General features: G+C 40.2%; 1 protein-coding gene across 2 annotated transcripts in view; it reads right to left on the reverse strand.

Moving 5' to 3' along the window:
• Nucleotides 1-2,916: 2,916 nt before the first annotated feature.
• The window catches only part of UBE3D (ubiquitin protein ligase E3D), an 84,485-nt gene continuing 67,561 nt past the window's right edge, over nucleotides 2,917-19,840 (reverse strand). The window contains exons 10-11 of one of the 2 annotated variants that reach the window (XR_008748073.1): nucleotides 13,431-13,674; nucleotides 2,917-4,606 (exon numbers count right to left, since the gene is read on the reverse strand). Coding sequence is in view for 1 of the 2 variants with exons in the window: in XM_055810337.1 (XP_055666312.1) it covers nucleotides 4,586-4,606 (21 nt within the window). In the remaining variant the exon portion in view is untranslated. The remainder of the gene's footprint in view (nucleotides 4,607-13,430; nucleotides 13,675-19,840) is intronic. The other variant, XM_055810337.1, reaches the window with a different exon arrangement.

The following is a 19,840-nucleotide window of genomic DNA, read 5'->3' on the forward strand; positions in this document are numbered from 1 at the left end:
TTCTAGGCTAAGTCCTGTCTTGCTGCGTGCTTTTCCATCTGCACGGAGATACTGCCTGCACACTTCAAAACCAACACGCTTTCTGTTATGGATGTATCCAAACACGGCATTTAGACTAGACTAAAATGTGCCACTAACTCTGGATGCTAAGAAAATAACACAGTAAATAATTGTACTAATTGTACTTAAACAACTTTTCAAAATGCTGATGTCAACAACCAAATGGCATCATGCTATTCAACAGACAGAGAAATGGAGGCAAGGTGTCACGGTCCACTCAGCGGACTCGTGATGGGTCGTTTACTATGATCTCAAAGTGCAAAAATCAAGGCGACCGCGCCAAGGGGTTACGCTTTAATCAAGCAGCACCACTTTATTGTTTGCCCATAAAGCGGCGTGCGATAGGTAGAAAGACAGAAAGTGAAGAAAAAATAAAGTAAAAAGGAAAGAGGATTATAGCTACCACCACGGGTCCAAGGCGTCCCTGTGGTCCCAGGTCCAGGCAGCGTCCCGCCGGTCCTTCCGATCGTCGTGATCCTTGGTGGCGATCTCCTAAAATTCAGTTGCTAAAGAGTCCTCTTTTATGCCGAGCAATACACGTTGCTCCTCCTCTGGCCCATGGATTGTTGTCAGTCTCTGCCTTCTTGAGCAAGATTATCACGCATGTTCTGGTTCGTCGTAACGACAACAGTTGTTGTGCGACCTTATCGTAGTTGTTCCTTCCAGGGCCGGGTATCAGGGAGCGGCACAGTACTCCTCGTACCGTGCAGTTCTCCTTCAGGGTCTCGGCGTCTCGGTGTCCATGAGGAGCACATTCCATCTCCAGGTCTCTGTTAGCAATGTTGAGACAATATCGTTCTCTTTAGACCGACTCTTACACAAGGGCAGTGATAGGCAAAGGTCAAGGAAGGAGCCTTGATAGGAACTCAACACATTTTCTTAAGCCAAGTCCACTGTTCATGAGAGCCCATGGTTAACTGCTAAGATCGCCCTGAAAAAATGGCCCAGTTTTGCTTTTATAAAGCAGCTAGAATGCAAGAAAGTGTCGTGTGAAGCTGTCCCATTTCAAGTCCACTACTGGCTAAGTAGAAAAGATCACATAAGAAATAGGAGGGGAAAAAAAAGCCACAAGTGTTATCTGCAGAAACAGGAATTCTGAATAATGTATTGCCTGGTATCTGGGAAAGTATCAAAAATATATTTTTTTCCTGAACACGGCCTAAGAAATCTATTTTTAAATGGAAACGTGTCCGAGGCATTTATATATTATCATATGTGGTCTGATATTTTCCAGATAATGTCAATGGTTAAATGTTAATGGAGGTCTCAGAGCTGGAACCAAGAAAGGGGGAACATGACACTGTCCTGCCGAGATGCATCAGAAAGTTTTATTCTTTTTCTTTTGGGGACTTTGCAACTTCTGCTTCCAATTGTGGTGGGTTGACCCCAGCCAGCAGCTAAACACCCACTCAGCTGCTCACTCACACTCTCCCTCCCCATTCCTCCACCAGCATGACGGGGTAAAGAACAGGAAGATCAAAAGAAAATTTGCGGGTCGAGACAAAGACAGTTTAATAAGTGAAGCAAAGAGAAAGAAAAAAGGGAAACGAAACCAAGTGATGCAAACGCAGCAACTCACCACCTCCGACAAGCAGACCAATGCCTAGCTGTTCTGTGCGCAACCATGACCTCGACCCCATTACCCCTTTCTTCCTCCACAGTTTTTACTGCTGTGCATGATGTCCCTTCGGGGGGGGACACAGCTGTCCCCACTGCGTCCCCCCACCTCCTCTCTTCTTGCCCATGCTCAGTCTATTCACTGGGGGGAGGTGGGGGCAGAGCAGGAAATCAAAGAGAAGGTCCAGGTATAGTCAAAACATTGGTGTGCTACCAGCACTGCGGGAGCCACAAACCCAAACCACAGCACCATACGGGCTGCTATGAAGAATATGTTAACTCCACCCCAGCAAGACCCAGTTCACCAACATATAGGGTAAAAAAGAACAAGGAAAATCTTTAAACATACGTAGCCAGAGGGCAAGCTCCTAAAAAGTTTAATGTTTTAAGTGTACACGCTGGGCTTAGCCCTCTCTCAGGTTGTTTCCTCAACCATTAGCTCCCACAGATGAGCAGCAGACCAGGCAGTATGGGAGTGATCTGTCTTTCATCTTCAGAAGGGTTTTTTTCCCCAAAAAATACTCCCAGTGAAATGTCTGCATTCATCATCTGGATGATGATCTGTCTGCACTGGAGCATCTCCCTTCTGAGGGAAGCCTGAGAGAGCTGGGGCTGGAGAGGAGAAGACTGGGAGGGGATCTTAAGGGCGAGTGTCCAGAGGACGGGGCCAGGCTCCTTGCAGTGGTGCCCAGGACAGGACAAGGGGCAACAGGCACAAACGGCAACACAAGAGGTTCCACCTGAATATGAGGAAGAACTTTTTACCTTGATGGTGACAGAGCACTGGGACAGGCTGCCCAGAGAGGCTGTGGGGTCTCCTTCTCTGCAGACATTCAAAACCTGCCTGGATGCATTTCTGTGCAACCTGCTCCAGGTGAAGCTGCTTTATCAGGGGGCTGGAGGAGATGATCCCCAGAGGTCCATTCCCACCCTGACCCTGCTGTGATACTGTGATCATTCTGGAACCAAGTATGTTACCAGAGATAGATCAACTCTTTCTGGCCACAATACCAAAGGCGGCATGACATGACAGAGACTGAACCTCAAAAGCATAAATATTCTCTGACATAAGATGGCTCCATACATGCAAAACCTTAACAGGGGTAATTTAAATAGGTCGGACTAGATTTTAAAGATGGAGTATTTCTATGTGACATGAATGTCTTCCATCTGCAAATTGCTCAGGCATATTCTGGGAAGCTGAAACTGTCACAGAAATTAAGCAGAACAAACAGTAAACTGATTTAAAAAATATATTTTGTTCATAAAATGAGTAAACATTGGTGCATAGACAAAATACCTTAAAGCTAGATAATTTCGTCCCTGAATACAAAACTCCGAATACTTTTGTTCTTCCTTCAATACTGAAAACTACAATAATAACAGAAAAATACGATGATAACCAGACTGGGAGCTAGGAGGCCTCAGCTCCTTGTCTTTGGATGTGTAAAACCCAGATAAGGTGCCCAACACTTCGCAGGGTCAAGTCCTACATTATGATCATTTCATGAGTAAAGGACATGTTAACTTTGCTTGAAACCCAGGAACTTTCAGAGAACTCATCTAACAGTAATATTCCCTCCAGAGTCCCATCCTCCTAAAAATAGTTTTCCAACAAAGTAGGATCTTTTTTTTTTTTTTAAGAGGGGCTTTGAAAAAAGCCAGCCTACATAAACAGGCTCTCTTGTCTTTTTTGTTTGTTTATTTGTTGGTTTGGGGTTTTTTTTTCTGTTTGAATACCTTTTTATACCCATTTTGAGAACTCAAGAATTGTCACGCTAGGTCAGCCGAACCATTCCAGTACCTGACTGATTTGCCAAGAGCAAGTTTGAGGAAAACTGCAGATAATGGAGGCAGATATGGGATAAGAACCTGGAGGGATCAGGGGTCCAAAAGAGATGGTTGATACTAAAGGATCACTTCCTTCTAGCTCAAAAGCAGTCAATTCCAATGAGCAGGAACTGAAAAAAAAATGCCAGGAGACATCTTACCTGTTCCTTAGCCTATGCATGTATACCATCCTGTTCTCCTGGACAAGGGAAGGCAAAAATTGCTGATAACTAAGTGAGCAATCCACTCCAAAGCCAAAAATGTTAGCAACTTTTGTATTCCATGGAAATGTGCTGTCATTCCCATGGAAGGCAACTGAGCATCCACAACAGACAATGATGATTCAGAGTAGCTGTATTGACTTGCTACAAGTATCTTTCACCTCCAGCAGTTTCTGCAAGGCCAGCCTTCACACACATGTTCTTTTTTGAATTTGAAGGAATAATTATTCCAAGTAAGCATAAAACCTTGATTTTCTAAAACATTACCAATTTTTAAAAATTCAAATGAGGTATAGGAATACATGAACTGTCTTCCCTCTCTCCCAAGAAGGAAGATAAACCTTAATGTGGAAACAATATACATGATAAACATATATATTTGACAGAAACTAGAATTTACATTTTAAAGTTGGACCTCTAACTTTACCAGAGCAAAGAAAGTAAAGACCTTATGTTAGCATCCAGGACGTTAAATATTTTAAAACCTTTCTCTCCTACCAGCTGTGAATTTTCCTACTGACATATAGGCCACTATCAAACACTGTCTGATACAGGTAGTACTAAGATACATAGATAATTTCTTTTTAGCAATCAAGAGATCGTAACAGTCATTCCAGCTGGATGTGACAGGAGTGACAGGTAAGTCACTCTTAGAATGACATCTAAGAACGTACTGGATGCAAAAGTTAATTCTCTCTGTCTTTGGCTTTGAAACACGTCCAGATATGAAGAGTAACACATTCTGTTTCGTATTGACAGTGGATTTTTTTCCTAGAAGTCACGTCATTGGAAGTCATCTCAATGTTTCTGCTGAAGATGAATTTCAGAATAGTCTTCAACGCAGGTATCCGCATTCTTCACATCTTCAAAAAGGCAACCTGTAAAAGGAAGCAAGAATAACACTGTGATTAGTCTCAACACTGTGGGTAAACCAAAGATGTTTCATTGTATTAACTGAAATTACATATTATAATCATCTTTTTATTTTATAAAAATAACACACTAACATAATGAAAGATCAGAGGCTATATTTGAAAGCAGTGTTACTGTCCCATCACTTTTCTAATATGTGTCTCCTAAAATTCCCAAGCTTACTCTTTTTGCTCAAGCACTACACTGCACTTGTTGCTGAACTACATAGCAAACTCTTTTTTTCCCCCAGAATAACCAAGCACGAGGTGTTCATCTTGTCTAACTTAAAAGGCTATTTGATAGAATTTTGAAACTAGACCAGATTAAATCTTGGATATATTCCCTGTTTTGTCCAAGTATTAGCTTGTTTGAACAGTGCTGTTGCTGTAAGTGAAATCCTGATTCCAAAGTCAGGACTAAAACTCCTGATGGAAAGTCCAAAGTCGTAAAGAAAAAATGCCTTACATTTTAAAGTGACCAGGAACCAAAATCCTACCCTAGGGGAGAAGACAAATACTTGTATAAGATCAGAACATTGCAAATGACACTCTTCTTCTTTTTAGTGCACTAAGTGGACTGTCATGTCGACAGCTATTCAGAGGGAAGGTGAGCCATCTAATACAAGAGACCTATAGGATTTCTGCTGTCCCAACTCAGTTGTTCTTGGTCACATGCATGCAGCAGTTTCTTGCGTATGGTTTTGGTTTTGTTTAGCCTTCTTCAGAACCTGCAGGATACTAACTCAGAAAGTTAAGTTAGCCGACTAGAAACATAATCACATGTCCAGATTTTCATCTGCCAAGAAGATTGCCTCAGATATTCGATGGAGAACTTTGCTGATCACAAGGACAGAAAGAAAGATGGACAGATGCCACCACAGAAGGACAAAAAAAACCCAACCCCTGAACAACCACAAAAAACCCCAAAAAACCCAGAACAGTGTTCCAAAAAATATAGCCTGTATCTCCTACCCCACAAAAAACACACAAGAAAAACCCCCACATTCGAGACATACATTTCCCCTTTTTTTTCTCTCCAAGACCTTTCAACGTTCACTTAAGTGAAGATTCAAATTACTATCAATTACCACTTTGGATTTTCAGAGCTGACCTTCAATCACCAATCTACTTGATACCATGACTAAAGAATGCATGAAGAATGATCAACCAGAAGGAATTGAATTAAAGCATAAAATACCACCAAGTGTTCAGAACAGAGGGCAAAATAAAGACATTTATTTGGATCCTATGCCCAAGGAATTTATAAGAGAGAGTTACATGTCTGCTATAGAGGATGCAAAAAATTAAGCAAGTTTTAACATATCTAAGAGACTTCTCAGAAAAACATTCATGCAAAGGATTCATATCTAAAATAACATGACTACGAGGCATGAATGGTTAAGAATAGCAATTCTTGGTTAAAGATGAAAAGAAACCCACTAACAGCTATTAGAAAGCTGCCATGTTGCTACATGGAAGGGTTTGTACAGACAAGACAACTGAGATCCCCAAAAGCTTCCACATTTCTGAATCATTCCTTTCTTCTTCCAAACTGGAACTAAAATTCAGAAACAATAATTTTCATGTAGAACATAATTTTTCAGAATCGTCTATCAGCAAACCTGCCCAGCAAATAGCTGGCTGGCCAGGGTGGAAGTCTGCCTGCTTGCCCATGAAAATCTCATCACACTGACATATTCCCGCTAAGTGTTTTCATTCAGCTCAGTCAGCATTTTCCAACAAATTGGAAAAAGCTGTTACATCAAAAACATTTCTGTCAGCTCAAGCAAGGGGTGTTGCAAAAGCTAGAGACTACTCATCATGTAGGGAAATTTATCCACTAGGCCAAAGACTCCTACCCTGAAAGACATAAAATGAAAGGAAAATCAATACAACTGTCACCTTTCTCATTATTTAGTTGCTCAGATGAATAGAGACGCATAATTAATAGCAAATGTAAAAGATTACCTGTGGGAAGAGTCACAAGTTACAAGTAACAGAGGCTAGGGGTGAAATCCTGGCACCAATTAAGTCAAAGACAAAAGTCACATTGACTTTAACAAGGTGAGAAATTTGTCCTTACATTGCAAGGATAAAAAAGAAAAAAATCAAGAAAAGCGATAACCATCTCAATAGACAAGATTCAAAATTTTAAGCATATTTTTCTACCCAAGATTGCAGGCTCCTTTGACACACAGTTTTGAGGTATCATTAGAGTGGATATATTTGTTTAATTTGACTACTTGCTGTATTTTATAAATTTTCACTCCTTTGAGAGGATTATTTGCAACATAATGTTTCCCTAGACTGCCAGGCTCCCCTACTGACCAATAAATTGAAAAACATCAAAAAGAATCATTTATTATTTTCTGTATTTATATTTACTAACAATGTGAAATGAAAAGAGCACGTTAGATCATCCCTGCAGTTGACATAGCTAACAAAAAAAGGGATAACACATGGAAATCATAAACTGCTTAAAAAATACCTGCAACACATGAAGATATTTGAGATCAAAACCAACTGAAACTAAACCACTTAAGTTCCACCTTATCTGAAGTTCAATATGAAGAATATAAAATATTTCTTTATTGTAACTGTAGATGCTCTTGAATCTCTAAACAGCAGCAAACTATATGTTCTACATAATAAATGAATTATCATAGGTTGGGAAAGTGTTTTCCATGTATTAGAATACTTTCTCTGCAAGATAGACAACTACTGGCCTATTCCAGGTCTACTAGCAATTTTTTCAGCAAAGTCTGCAAATGCAGTATTTCACTGTTACTAGCACATTTTGAAAGAAAAATAATGTGCTGAACAGCTATCTGATCTATGAACTAAGGTTTATCACTAAATTCAGAATAAAAGTCAGTTTTGTAATCAGTTTGTTCACAGATTTTTAATTGACCTTACCTCAGCACGCTGTCCCCTTCTTAAATCACTCAGCATAGCTATCCATCATTAAGAACTGATTTTTATATTCTGTTATCCTTACTTCTATAATGGGAGACATTGTTTTGTCATTTTCTTTCAATTATTTCTGAAGACAATAATGTTATCCTATCTCATAGTATCAAGTGCATCTCAGCACTCCACCCCATTATTTTCCATGGAGCCAGAAGCTGCTAAGACCTGTGGATAATGAATGAACATAAACTCCACATTTTCAAGCATTTTAAGAGATATCAAAACAGAGGGAGCAGCAGAGCCCCGCAGACGTACAAAGGATATAGCTTACAAAATAATTTTTCTTTAAAAAATAAAGCAGAAAAAAACTTTGTTAAATGCTTTTGCAGCCAGGGCAAGTTAAGAAACCCAGGTTGTGATGTTCAATTCTAGAAGCTGTGCTCTCTTAGCTTTCCCAGGAAAATGCAAAATGTCAAACTGTTACGCATACTCCAAACTACATGAGAATGGTACTAAGGAGTGAGAAAAGCATCCTGACAGTGAGTGTACTTAATGTGGTCAAACTTTGCAACAGGTTGGCCAGACAAGCGATGCAATCTCCTTCTGTCCTTTGCATATTCCAAACCTGACCAGAGACAGCCTGGGGCAGCTGGCTCTGGCTGACCCTGCTTGAGTGGTGAGGTTGGACTGGGCAGTCTTCAGAGGTGCCCTCCAGCCTCAGTCATTCTGTGACTCAGTGATAATTTTGTACATACACACACACAAGCAAGTTAAGCGGCAGCACTATGCTGGTGGAAACTCTTTTACTATAAGCTACAAAACCAGAGGCTGACAATATTCTTTCCTCAGCAGGGAGAAGGCAGTTATGGTTTCAGCCTTTCTGAAACTTTCCAATAACATTTTATTTTATAGAGTGTTGGTTTATATTGGACATAAGGAAGAATGTTTTTATGATGAGGGTGGTGAGACATTGGTACAGATTGCCCCGAGAAGCTGGGAATGCCCCATCGTTCGAAGTGCTCAAGGCCAGGCTGGATGGGGCTTCGAGCATCCTGGTCTAGTGGAAGGTGTCCCTGCCCATGGCAGGGGGTTGGACCAGATGATTTTAAAGGTTCCTTCCGACCCAAACCATTCTGTAACTTCGTGTGTGTGTGTGGTTTCATCAAACTGTGCATCAAAGCATTCTATTGACTTTATACAACAAAAATCTCAAGACAACAGTGGGTAAAGGGAATTTCCTACTGTATTAAGCATCCATTCACAGAGTCAAAGACTGACGATTAACAGGTGAAAGAAAAAAGTTGTAATTTCAGAAAGTATTTTGAAAGCTATGAAGACCTAATGAACTAGGGAGATAAAAGAAGGTGGTTCCAGATGGCAGAAGCTGCTGGAAAGAAATCTCTTCTACCCAAGCAGTAACACTTGGTGAGCGGGTGGAGTGGATGACTGCTCTAAGAGAAGCAGAAGCATGACTGTAGGCAGCTAAACAATATATTTTATAAAGAAATGCAATCTGCAAATCCAGTGCATACAATCTGTCTTGTGGAGCTGACAACAGACAGAGGAAACAGCACTAAGAGAAAATCATTTTCTTGCCTAAAAAAAAAAAGTGAAGGAAAAGCAGTTCAATCTTTCAATCATCTGCAAGAAACAGAAAAGAAGCCAGATCCTTAATCTCAACAAAAGCTGAAAACCACTGTATGCCAGAAGATGCATTCCCATGCTCTAACACAAACTTTTAAACTGTTCTTATGTTTGAATTCTCTTTAAAGGAGACAACGTGAATCACGCATAAATAAATATCTCTGTGATATGTCTGAGGACACAGAATTTCTAATACCTATGTCTCTCCCAAGAGCTAAACAAAAGCAGGTAGAAGACACACTACAGAATTTCTCTTCAGTATTGGAGAGGGAATTGTACTTGCCTTTACTCCTGCATAATAGAAAGGAAAAGAGTGGGCTGAAAGTAGTTACTTATGCTTCGGTTTGAGCAGAAGAAAATGAACCTATTAAACCTACGAACATTTCCTGAAATATGACTGTTCTAGTTTTGCTTTTCCATTGCACAACAAAGAACAAAACTCCACCACCAGGCTCAAAACTGAGGCTTAAATGCATAAGAGACATTTTACTGTTGTCTTCTTTGAACATTAGACCAATTTTTAGACAGTATCACACACAGTTCATAATGCCACATTGTGTTCTAGAACACAACTTACATGGCTATCTTAAATTATATCTACTGCAAGCGGACAATCTGTACAGATACCCGTGCTTTAATCCCGCACGTGTGCTGGTATGAAATCGGGCATGACTGAATGACTGCAGAGGAGGTGCTGATTATACACCAATGAGGCTACAGCCTACAATCAACGTCAAATGCTGTCTTCATTTCCACCAAGGCTGACAAGTAATCAAGCAATGCCACGCCATCCATGTGCGCAGGAAGATAGTAACCTCCCCAAAAAGACATGGTCAGCTGTGGGCAGACCTCTGCTCCTAGATCCAGCTGTAGTGGTGCATGACATTAACTTCACAGGCTCAATGGTTTCCCTCTGCAACAAGTTACTGTTCCTTTCTCCCCACAAAATGGCATTTCAAAATTTCTACCTAGCATCTGGTGAAATCAGACTGGTATGCTAAACTCTAGTCAGCGCTAACCAGATTGATTTATCCAAGAAACAAGACAGGGAGGGTTTGCACAAACAATTCTCCTGGCAGATCACAGGGAAGAGACTAAGCTCTGGTGGAAACAAGAGTGAAAAGCTGAGAATAGTCTTTTTCTCCACACATACAGCTGGGTTTGGAAGATAACATATACTCAAAGCATCAGACCAATGTCTAATTCACATACAGATTTGTATGGCACAAAAGCTATGGCTAGTGTTAAGTGTTGTGGTTTAATTCCTAATAATTACAGCTAGTACAAGCGCTTGGGTGGTTGCAATTAATAGTGCAGTCAAGATGCCCTGTACATAGAATACATCTCTACCTTGAAAAAAGAACCAGAGAAAGTAATATAAACATGTTTGTGTGAGTATAACTAAGCCTACATGTAACTCCTCCTCTGTATTTACCAATGCACTGGTACAACTACAGTGACAATGTGCATAAACACATAGAGAAGGCCATAAAAACGTGCCTGACATTTCTTACCTCTGTAAAATAAAGACAGATCAAGGAGTGGCAGCATTCAAGCATCTGCACCACACCTAGGTCCCAGCTCTATGAACAACTGAATTCTCTGCTCAGAGTTTGGTGTTCCCACAGCTGCTGACAAGGACCAGAGGAGCCAAAGGACTACTTCCTTCTCTGAGGTGCAACAGTGGTGCTCTTCCCATTCCTGCACCACCACCACCAGAAGCAGCGATGCCTTACAGTTGTTACCATTACCCTGTGGATTAGCATCTATTGGCAATGGCTGCTTACGAACAGCCACATTAAAACTTCAGAGTTCGCCTGCTTACCCATACCACACAGTTTACATATTCACACTCACCTAACAGTCAGGGACCAAGTCCGCTGGTGCACAAATAACCTGTGCCAGAATTACTTTTTGGCACCAGTGTGAATGAACGGACACAAAGCAGATGGCATTAGTTGAGCAGAGACGTGAGAGAACATTAACTGCTATATTTATGCTCACTCCCACTGAATCCACAGACCCATAAAAAAGCATCTGTCTTTTCCAGACTTAATGCTACCAAGCTGTTGCATATCTCTGAGGCTGCTTCTGGTAAGTGCAAAGGCATTTTTAGAAGAAATTGGAGAGGAAGGCAGCATATTCACTACTAGAAGAATGAGAGGAGCCAGAGATGTCCCTACCGTGACAGTGCGGGATTTCCTTGTCTTAAGATGGCCTCCTGGTAGTCTGCAAACTGCCTGGCTGTACTCCAGCTGCAAAGTTGCCCTCTGTTACACTGATACTTAATTCTTTTTCCTACACTCCAGGTTCTTGGGAGGATAGCTGAACATGATGCCACTGTATGCCTGTTTCCCCTATGCCACAGAGGTCATCTAAGTAGACTTGGCTGCTCTAATATCCCCTCCACAGACAATCAATGGCTGCCACTTATCGCAACATGCCAAAAACAATTGTTTCAGGTTCTCTCAGAAAGGGAAAGCTTCCCAACATGCTTTAAAGGCCATGCAGTGAGAAGCCTGGCTTTGAGTACACATCAGAATATGAAAAGTGTTCTACATCATTACCCTTCCTTGGCATTTTTGGACTAAGTGAAATGAGAAACCACCAGCCTGTGCTCACAGCAGCAGAACTTCACACCACTAGGCTAGTAAGTCTTAAATACTTTACTATGGAAAACAATTTCAAACAAAAATGTCACTAGAGGAATACAAGTCCATTGAAAAGGTCACTAAAACAATATTACAGTACTACAGGTTGACTGAGCAGATACTGCTGGACAAGCCAAGTTTCAAATATTTAGTCAAATAAGGAGCTAAAATTTAGGGTCAGTATAAAAGCCTTCATGATTATCACTACCATGCTTGAATTGCAATGGAGACAGAAACTAAAATATATCCAGAATACTCTCCGAGCCAAACACGGCAGCACTGTGCTGCAGGGGACTATGTTGGTGACAGCAATAATGAAGTCAACAGAAGCACATGTTGTGGAACTGTGCTACCCTGACAAGCTGAAACCCTGCAAATTGGGTTGAAGAATAAGTGTTTGTGGAACGGCAGCTTTGCAATCTGACCCACTAACCCCTACAAGGCTCAGATTTGGGTGTGGAAGAGAGGACATTTTGTGAAGGACTCCACAGGAGGTCAAGGCCATTCTTTAGCATATGTAACTGCAAGGAATTTCCCATCTCAAAGAGAAGCTGTTTCAAGCAGCTTGAAAGTCTTAACGAAAACCTATTTTTGGTCAGTGCTATACTACCACAGAAGCAGAGGAATGCTGCTGGCAACAAAAGCTGGGGAGAACTTGGCTTCAGTAGACCTATCACCTAAACAACCAAATTCCCCAAGCACTTCTAGGAGAAGGCTGGGGGAAGGCAAGTCCTCTCCTGTACAACGTGAAAGGCACGGCAGATCTGTGGGCTTTCCAGTCTTCATTGCAGGAAGAAACTCATTAGAATGTCACTCTGACAAATCACTTTCTTCTTCTGTCCAAGCTAGGGAAGATATAAAATATAACCAAAACAACCAAGAAGAAAGTTAAGTAGATTCCTTTCATTTAATTGCTAGTGGAATTAATTGTAACCAAAGCAAGGATTTATTTTTTTTAAATATGATTTTTCATTCTGGTAATGTCCCTTCAGGATTGATGAAATAAACCCATCTATGAATCAGCATGCATTCTTTCAACTAATCCTTCCTAAAAGTATTAATTTCTTATAAGAACGAAGCTGGATTTGAAATGTGACAGAGATAAATGAGAAAAAGCAAAAGATTTCCTCTGAAGTCCCAGGCTGTGCACGTGCACTGCAAGCTATCTCTTTGCTAACACAACAGTTGCATGCCGAAGCTTTTTCAAGCTTTAGAGGGAAAACTATAAGCAGCTGCAAAAACAGTAGAAAATAAACTTCTTCATGTTGTCATTTTATATGAAGACAGTAGTTGTTTTTTTTTTTTTAAATTTTAGATCAAGTAGTTCTTTGCGTGAAAAAAGGAAAACTTTTTGGGTTGGTTTTTTTCAGGTTAAGTTGAGAATGCTATTATTCTTTTGATTCTTTACATCTAGATATGAGAAATCCCAAACTTCATGGCTTTATTTTGTCTTTTGCCAAGCCTTCCTCATTATACTACTTTTATTTCAATTGCAGACATTACTTCTTGTAAAGTAAAAAAAAAAAAAAAAAAAAAAAAAAGGTACTCATCATTAAGACAGGCACAGAAACAGGAGTATTATTTACCTTTGTTAGTCTTAATACAGTTTCTCTCTTGAATGCAGACCACAGTGGGGGACGAAACTTGGTACTCATGTTGCATTGCAATTACTGATCCAAAGCAAACGAGGCTGCAAAACCCATGGAATTTAGGATTTTCTTAACACCAGATGATGTTTGGGTTTTACTGTAGTAATTACCATGATGAACTTCACACTAATCAGGCAATCCGAGCAGCACATATTTTTCTGCATCAAGTGGTTTTAAAGTGCTGTAGAAAAGACACTTGTTTAAGCACATACTTGTAAGGGCAGTTGGGAGACACGTGTTAACCTAAAACAAACAAGGCACTGCAAGCTGCTGTGTCAATTTACAGCACACTAGCTACATCCTAAAGCTAGAGATGTGAAGAAATTAATCCCTGGCACACCAAACCTGAACATACGATGCAGCTCCTAAAAACTTTTTAGCCTCCCCGAAAGGTGTTGCACAAGGCTGAATTGGAGAAGGTTACGTTTGCTACCCTTTCGAAGACCTGCACTTCAACGCACAGCTCGCCATTTCACACCTTCACACACAGAGCCTGCTGTCACAGCAGGATTTGCTCTGGGCCAATTTCCTGAAAGTCATGTCAGTCTAAGGCTCTGTTGTATTTTTGTAGTTCTCCTTCCATGAGATTTCTTTGCATTCTTGGAAATCTGTTTCAACTTGACCAGCGTCTACAATACCCAAGCATTTCCCCAGAAAGGGAAAGGAGCGAACACTGTTGCTGCTTAGCATCCCACAACTGCACCTCTTGTAGTATTTCAGCAATGAGGAAAAGAATAAAAAAAACAACACCCCTGAACAAGGCACTCTGCATAGTCTGATGCCTTTTAGAAGAAAGGTCTAGATAGAGAGATACATGGATTTACTTTTTGACCACAGAGCAAATAAATTGTAGCTAATTCCATAGGGAATAAATAGGCTCAACTAAGCAGCAACATAATTTCTCTTCATCAGTATCATCAAATCACCACTCTCAAAAGCAAGCTGATAAGGTATGGTGTATGTCAGGTGTGAGATCGGAGATCAGTCAGCACACTATACAGTTACTTCTTTGATGAGATGCTGGCTTTCCCAGGTCTGTGAAGTTCTGGTCATGTGCATGGCTGTGGCTCTCAATTAGATTTTCTTTGACAGTATTCTCTGCAATGTATTTTATGAAGCATCCTATCTCAGCAAAATACCCTCTTACTGTATTCCAATTCTACTATGACTTGAAGACAGGGAAGTGCTAATAAATGTGAAAGAGAAGCACTGGTTTTAGGTCTTTACTACACAGTAACATGCTCAGCTGGATTCTAAGCTGGCAAATGTTTCCTTCCTTCCTCTCCTCCTGTCCCTTTTGCCACGAAGTACTGTAGCAAACTCTAAAATAGGAAGGTAACTTCCAAGTGCTCCATCATCCAAATCAAGAAAATGAACAATATAATCTTCTATTACCAGCTTGTTTTTCCAGCTCAAATGTTCCCTTCATCATAAACTATTATTTTCTCTATTATTCCCTAATATTGAACCATTCACCATGTTAACTCAGATCTTCCTTCTCCTATTTTTAACAACTTCCCCTGACATTTTTCTCCTCATACCAATCAATCCTTCTCCCCTAAACCCACACAATACACCTTCAGTCAGGATTTACTTCCAGCCCGTGCTATGGCTCATACTACTACAGTAGGAGACATGTCCCCATGCAGTCTTGCTCACACTGTTTCCCTAGGAAAAGCAACATTACTACAAAAATAATTATTTATTGTTGCCCAGCTGCAGCACCAGGCAAAATCTGCAAGCCAGAATCCCCTTTGGTGCCTGGCTGGAGAATGCCTGTTTCTTGCTTGTGTTTCTTGTCTTCTTTCTCCCTCCCATTAATAGGAGAAAAAATAGCAGGCTAAGATTATTTTAATTTTAGAAGCAATACGGTGGAAAGCTAAAGAGAACAAGGAACTGGAAGCATAAGGAGGACAAAGTAGTATCTCTTGCTAAAAACTGAAGTTTAGACAAGCATCCACACTAAATAAAAGAGCTATGTAATTGGTGTGGTGCGTTATCAAGGCTATCATACAAGTAACTACAAAACTTGGGTTTCCCTCATGCTCTCCACAACTCTCAGTGTAATAGCAATACTGCAAAAATTATCTGCAGGAATCATCACTGGCAAGACACCAGAGCCATTAGATATTAGTGTTGTAGGTCAATGCATTTTTTAATTGTAACTTAATGAAAATAATTTTTTCTTCGTCCAAATTTAGCTACCTGTTTAAAAAGTCTGTTTGAGACCACTCGTAAGGCAACTTTCTCATCTCTTACACCAAGATGCTATAGCAAACCCAACAGATAGGTAAAACTGACAGGAGAAACTATGGAGCAGCACCAGAGGGCACCTGCTCTGTCTTCCATCTGACTGTCAGGAAAAGCTGTATTAAAAACTGATGTGGTAAAGTGCTTTAAACAAAGAAAGAAGCCAAGCACTTCTGGTTAATACTCTATCTGCTCATGGTCTGGTGGGTGAAGTTCCACTTTATTTTTGCTTTCATCTTCAAACTGTGTTTCAGTTATATCCAAAACCAAAATCAGCAAAAAACTGGAAGTTAAGAAATGGTCTATAATCTTAATTTCCTGCAATGTTTAGAGCTAGCAATGCACAGAAACCAGTACACAGACGTAAACTGGGTTTAGAGAGTCTCCCTCAGCAAATGGCACATGAGCAGAGCACACTGTGATGTCATGCTGGAACTGCTGCAATATCTTGCCAGATATTCAATGTTGCCACAGTGTAAGACATGGCCATCTCCTGTGTGCACATCCATTTCTGAATACACCAAACACAAACACCACCTGAAGTGCCACTTGAAATACCAAGAAGATGCGGGGAGGGGGCAGAGGGAGCATGACACAGAATGGATGCATCAGAGAACAACAGAAATAAATGATATCTTTTAATGAGAGGTATTTGGTTATGTGCTTACATTTACATGCAATTAAAACGGTCCAAACAGTCGATCTACCGTAACTCAAAAGAACAAGGTAGAGTACATTAAAGGAGAATGTGGCACTTTTAAGTAACACTTTGAAACTAGTTTGAACAGGTGTCTTCATTGGGTTATCTTTTGAAAACTTTATGGAAAAAAGCAAGTTTGAAAAATTAGCTGCTTAAATTCTCTCTTCGCTTCCTGGCAGTTAAAACTGGAATGAGAATAAATACCTCCCTGCGTGAGGTATGAGGATTAATTTGTTTGTGTATATAAATGGGTATTTAAGTATCAACTACTATTTTATTTTTAACACCTTATTGGGACTACTGCATTCCTACCCGAGTTCAGCTTTTGGCAAGAGATTAGGATGGGGTTAAAATGGGAACAGGTGTTTGGAAGATGATATGGCTGTAATAAAAGCACTAACCAAGAAGATGAAGGGAAAAATAATTTAAATACGGCATTCCTTTGTATCCTGTGAAATAGAGAGACACCCCAAAAAGAAAAAAACAAAATCACAACAACTAAGGGATATTTAGGAAAATGTCTTTGCCGGCTGTGATTCATTCCCAGGGGGACACAATCTGAGAAGGGTCATCCTGCTCTTGTACAATCTCATGATGCCTGTTAAAAGGCCAGGCATTCAATACACAACAGTTTCACTGCTTAATGCTGGCTGGGTAATAGAACATTTTCAAAGCCTCAAAAGGATGTAGTTTAAGGTCACTATCAGTGAGATCTGAATCATTACTAGGTCAAACTGATTTTTATTTCTAGGAACCGTGCACATTCTTTTTTGCCAGCTGCGGCAAGAAGAAAAGCTGAAACCATCCATTTCAAGGTTCAAACACATGAAAACAGATGTTTTCTTGGTAAAAAGAAGAGTTGCTGACCTTGAAGCTTCATAATATTCATACATACATACAATATTCACCGTTTTTAGAATATCTTTCCCCCAACAACAGGTTAATTGAAGATAAAAGCTTTCAAGTGCTTTTTGAAAGCAGACTGTGCTCAAAACCCAGTCCTGCAAGCTAAACCTGTTCACATCAAGACGTACTATTATCTTCATACAACAGTAAAAGCAAATAAAGCAATGATTTTTAAAAGCAAAATTTTATGGCGAGGCGGGGAGGGGCAGGGAAGGTGTTTCAAGATGTGTGGTGTTTATTACTACTTTGTTTATTGCCATACTCCATGATAGTTTCTTGTAAGAGTAGCACATAATGTACAAAACAAATGTAATTTAACTACAGAGATACTAGGAAAATTCTCCACATGCAGCATGCATTTTCAGCTGTGGGAACTCCCAGTATGGTTGACCCTCAAAACTCAAAAGTTAGACTGAGGATACTGTCAGAAACTGAAGTAGTTTTCTAGACTATATCAAAGTCCCATATCACTTTCACCATGAAAAAGCTTTCCTGTTGCCCGTGGAACAACTGACTGAAGAATGCAGTAATGTAATTTCGGCATGCTAGATGTTTATTTTGCTGGTATTAAATGATTTTTGCATTTTAAGAAGGTTTAATACAATTATCTTTGACTTCAGTATGTTTAAGGTGCATCCCTTCCAAGTATTTCTTGTCAGTAGTCACCCATGAGAGAATTAGTCTATTAAATTAGTAAGTCAGTAAGGAAGGCTTTAAAATGACTGACGACAGAGGATTATCTCTTCGAAAACAATACTGAAGAAAACAATCTTGACCTGAGACAAATTCACATGTCCTTTTGATTCTAATGACTTCATCAACAAGAACATGATTATTCAGAAGCTGAACTTGGTCCCATATCATTGATTCTGCACACACATTTGAACAGCTCAGAGTGGCTCAATTTAACTCCATTGTCCAAAGGAGGCAATTATTCATGTGGTGAAGTGCTTATGGGAATCAAATCTAGATTCATAAATGTCTTATGGAATCCTGCCCCTGACAGGCATCGGACTACTCTAAATACTTATTCTCTGTCAGGACAGAATTGGAAAATTTTGATGAATGCATCAGTTAATGATCATTCTTGAAGTCACTGGAAGACAACAAATTGGTTTTCCAAAAGGAAGGGTTGTACAAGGAACCAATGTGATTTTAAGATGGAATTTGACTAATTGATGATACGTGACATGTTATCTGCAATAGCAGGGGACTAAATTTAATGAAACACGAGTTCCATGTGGTCCTAGCTACAGACCATTCCAGTTACTGCAAGTCTATGGGATAAAAACTGATCACAAAAGCTGACTACATCTGACTACATAAAATCCACAGCTAAACCCTTTCTGAAAGAGTCTTTTCATCAAAGTCCCATCTCAGCCTGTCAACAGAGCAGCAACAGTGGGAAATGCAAGTTAACACTTTGCAAGCAGAGGTCAGACGGACCCTACACTGTCTGGCACCAGGACACTAACCTCCACTGCAGGGGCAGGACTGACCTTTTGAGACGATGACCTTTTACATACCCTAGAATCACCAAAAGGTTCTGAGTTTCAGAACTCTGATGTCCTTCCCCTCAATAAACCACCACTGTCAAAAACGGGAAAAAAATACATAAGTGTTCAATAAATCAAAACCAAATCCGTCACTCCGGCCTTTTTTACTCGTCAAATGAAAAGCCAGAGATTCTACAAAGACCCTAGTAGCCTTCACTAACGTATTTCCCCTGAGGAGTATGCATTTCTTTGGTGGCCGTTTAAGCAATAAGCAAATGCCCTTGCAAACTTCTCCCCCTGCTGTGTCAGCACAGCTGCATAGTCACTGGATAAGGCAAAAGGAGCAGAAGGGAAGAGACAAGGTGACATGAACAAGAGGCCCAGGAGAGATGAAAGGGCCACCTTAAACCAGATCAAATAGTTTGCTGCTGAATATAAAAATACCACCCTCCATACCACAGCAATGTACAGGCCATAAAAATAGTAAAAATAAAGCAATAGTCAATGTCATGTGAAGGAACACTGAACGGACATGGTATTAAAATGTCTGGAAATACACTCTGAAAGCAGCAAGTCCTGTAGTCAGCTGGTCATGTCATTCGGCCTTACCCAAGGAAGTCACACAAGCAATACAGAAGGCACTTTTCTCTATTATATTATACTCTGTTACTTTTGGAAGTTATTTTCATGTCTGATTTATCATGGAAAATATAGGTAAATGATCCCGTTTGTCTTCCCCGACCTCCAAGTGACACTGCCTAGAAAGACCTTTGCTTTCTCCAGAGATGTCCGTTATTTCTTCTAAACTGTGAGGAAGAGTTCACAACCTTCAACATGTGAAAGGTAAAAAAAAAAAAAAAAGCAAACAAACAGCAAAACCTCAGGCATTTACATACATTTAATAATCAAAGCCACCAAGCCCATCTCTCAAGAAAACCCTCAGAGGGTTGGATTATTAAAGCTGAGTACGGGTTCACCTATGCAACGGTGCAGCC

Source organism: Falco peregrinus, chromosome 7 (genome assembly GCF_023634155.1).
Source record: "Falco peregrinus isolate bFalPer1 chromosome 7, bFalPer1.pri, whole genome shotgun sequence".
Classification (NCBI taxonomy): domain Eukaryota; kingdom Metazoa; phylum Chordata; class Aves; order Falconiformes; family Falconidae; genus Falco; species Falco peregrinus.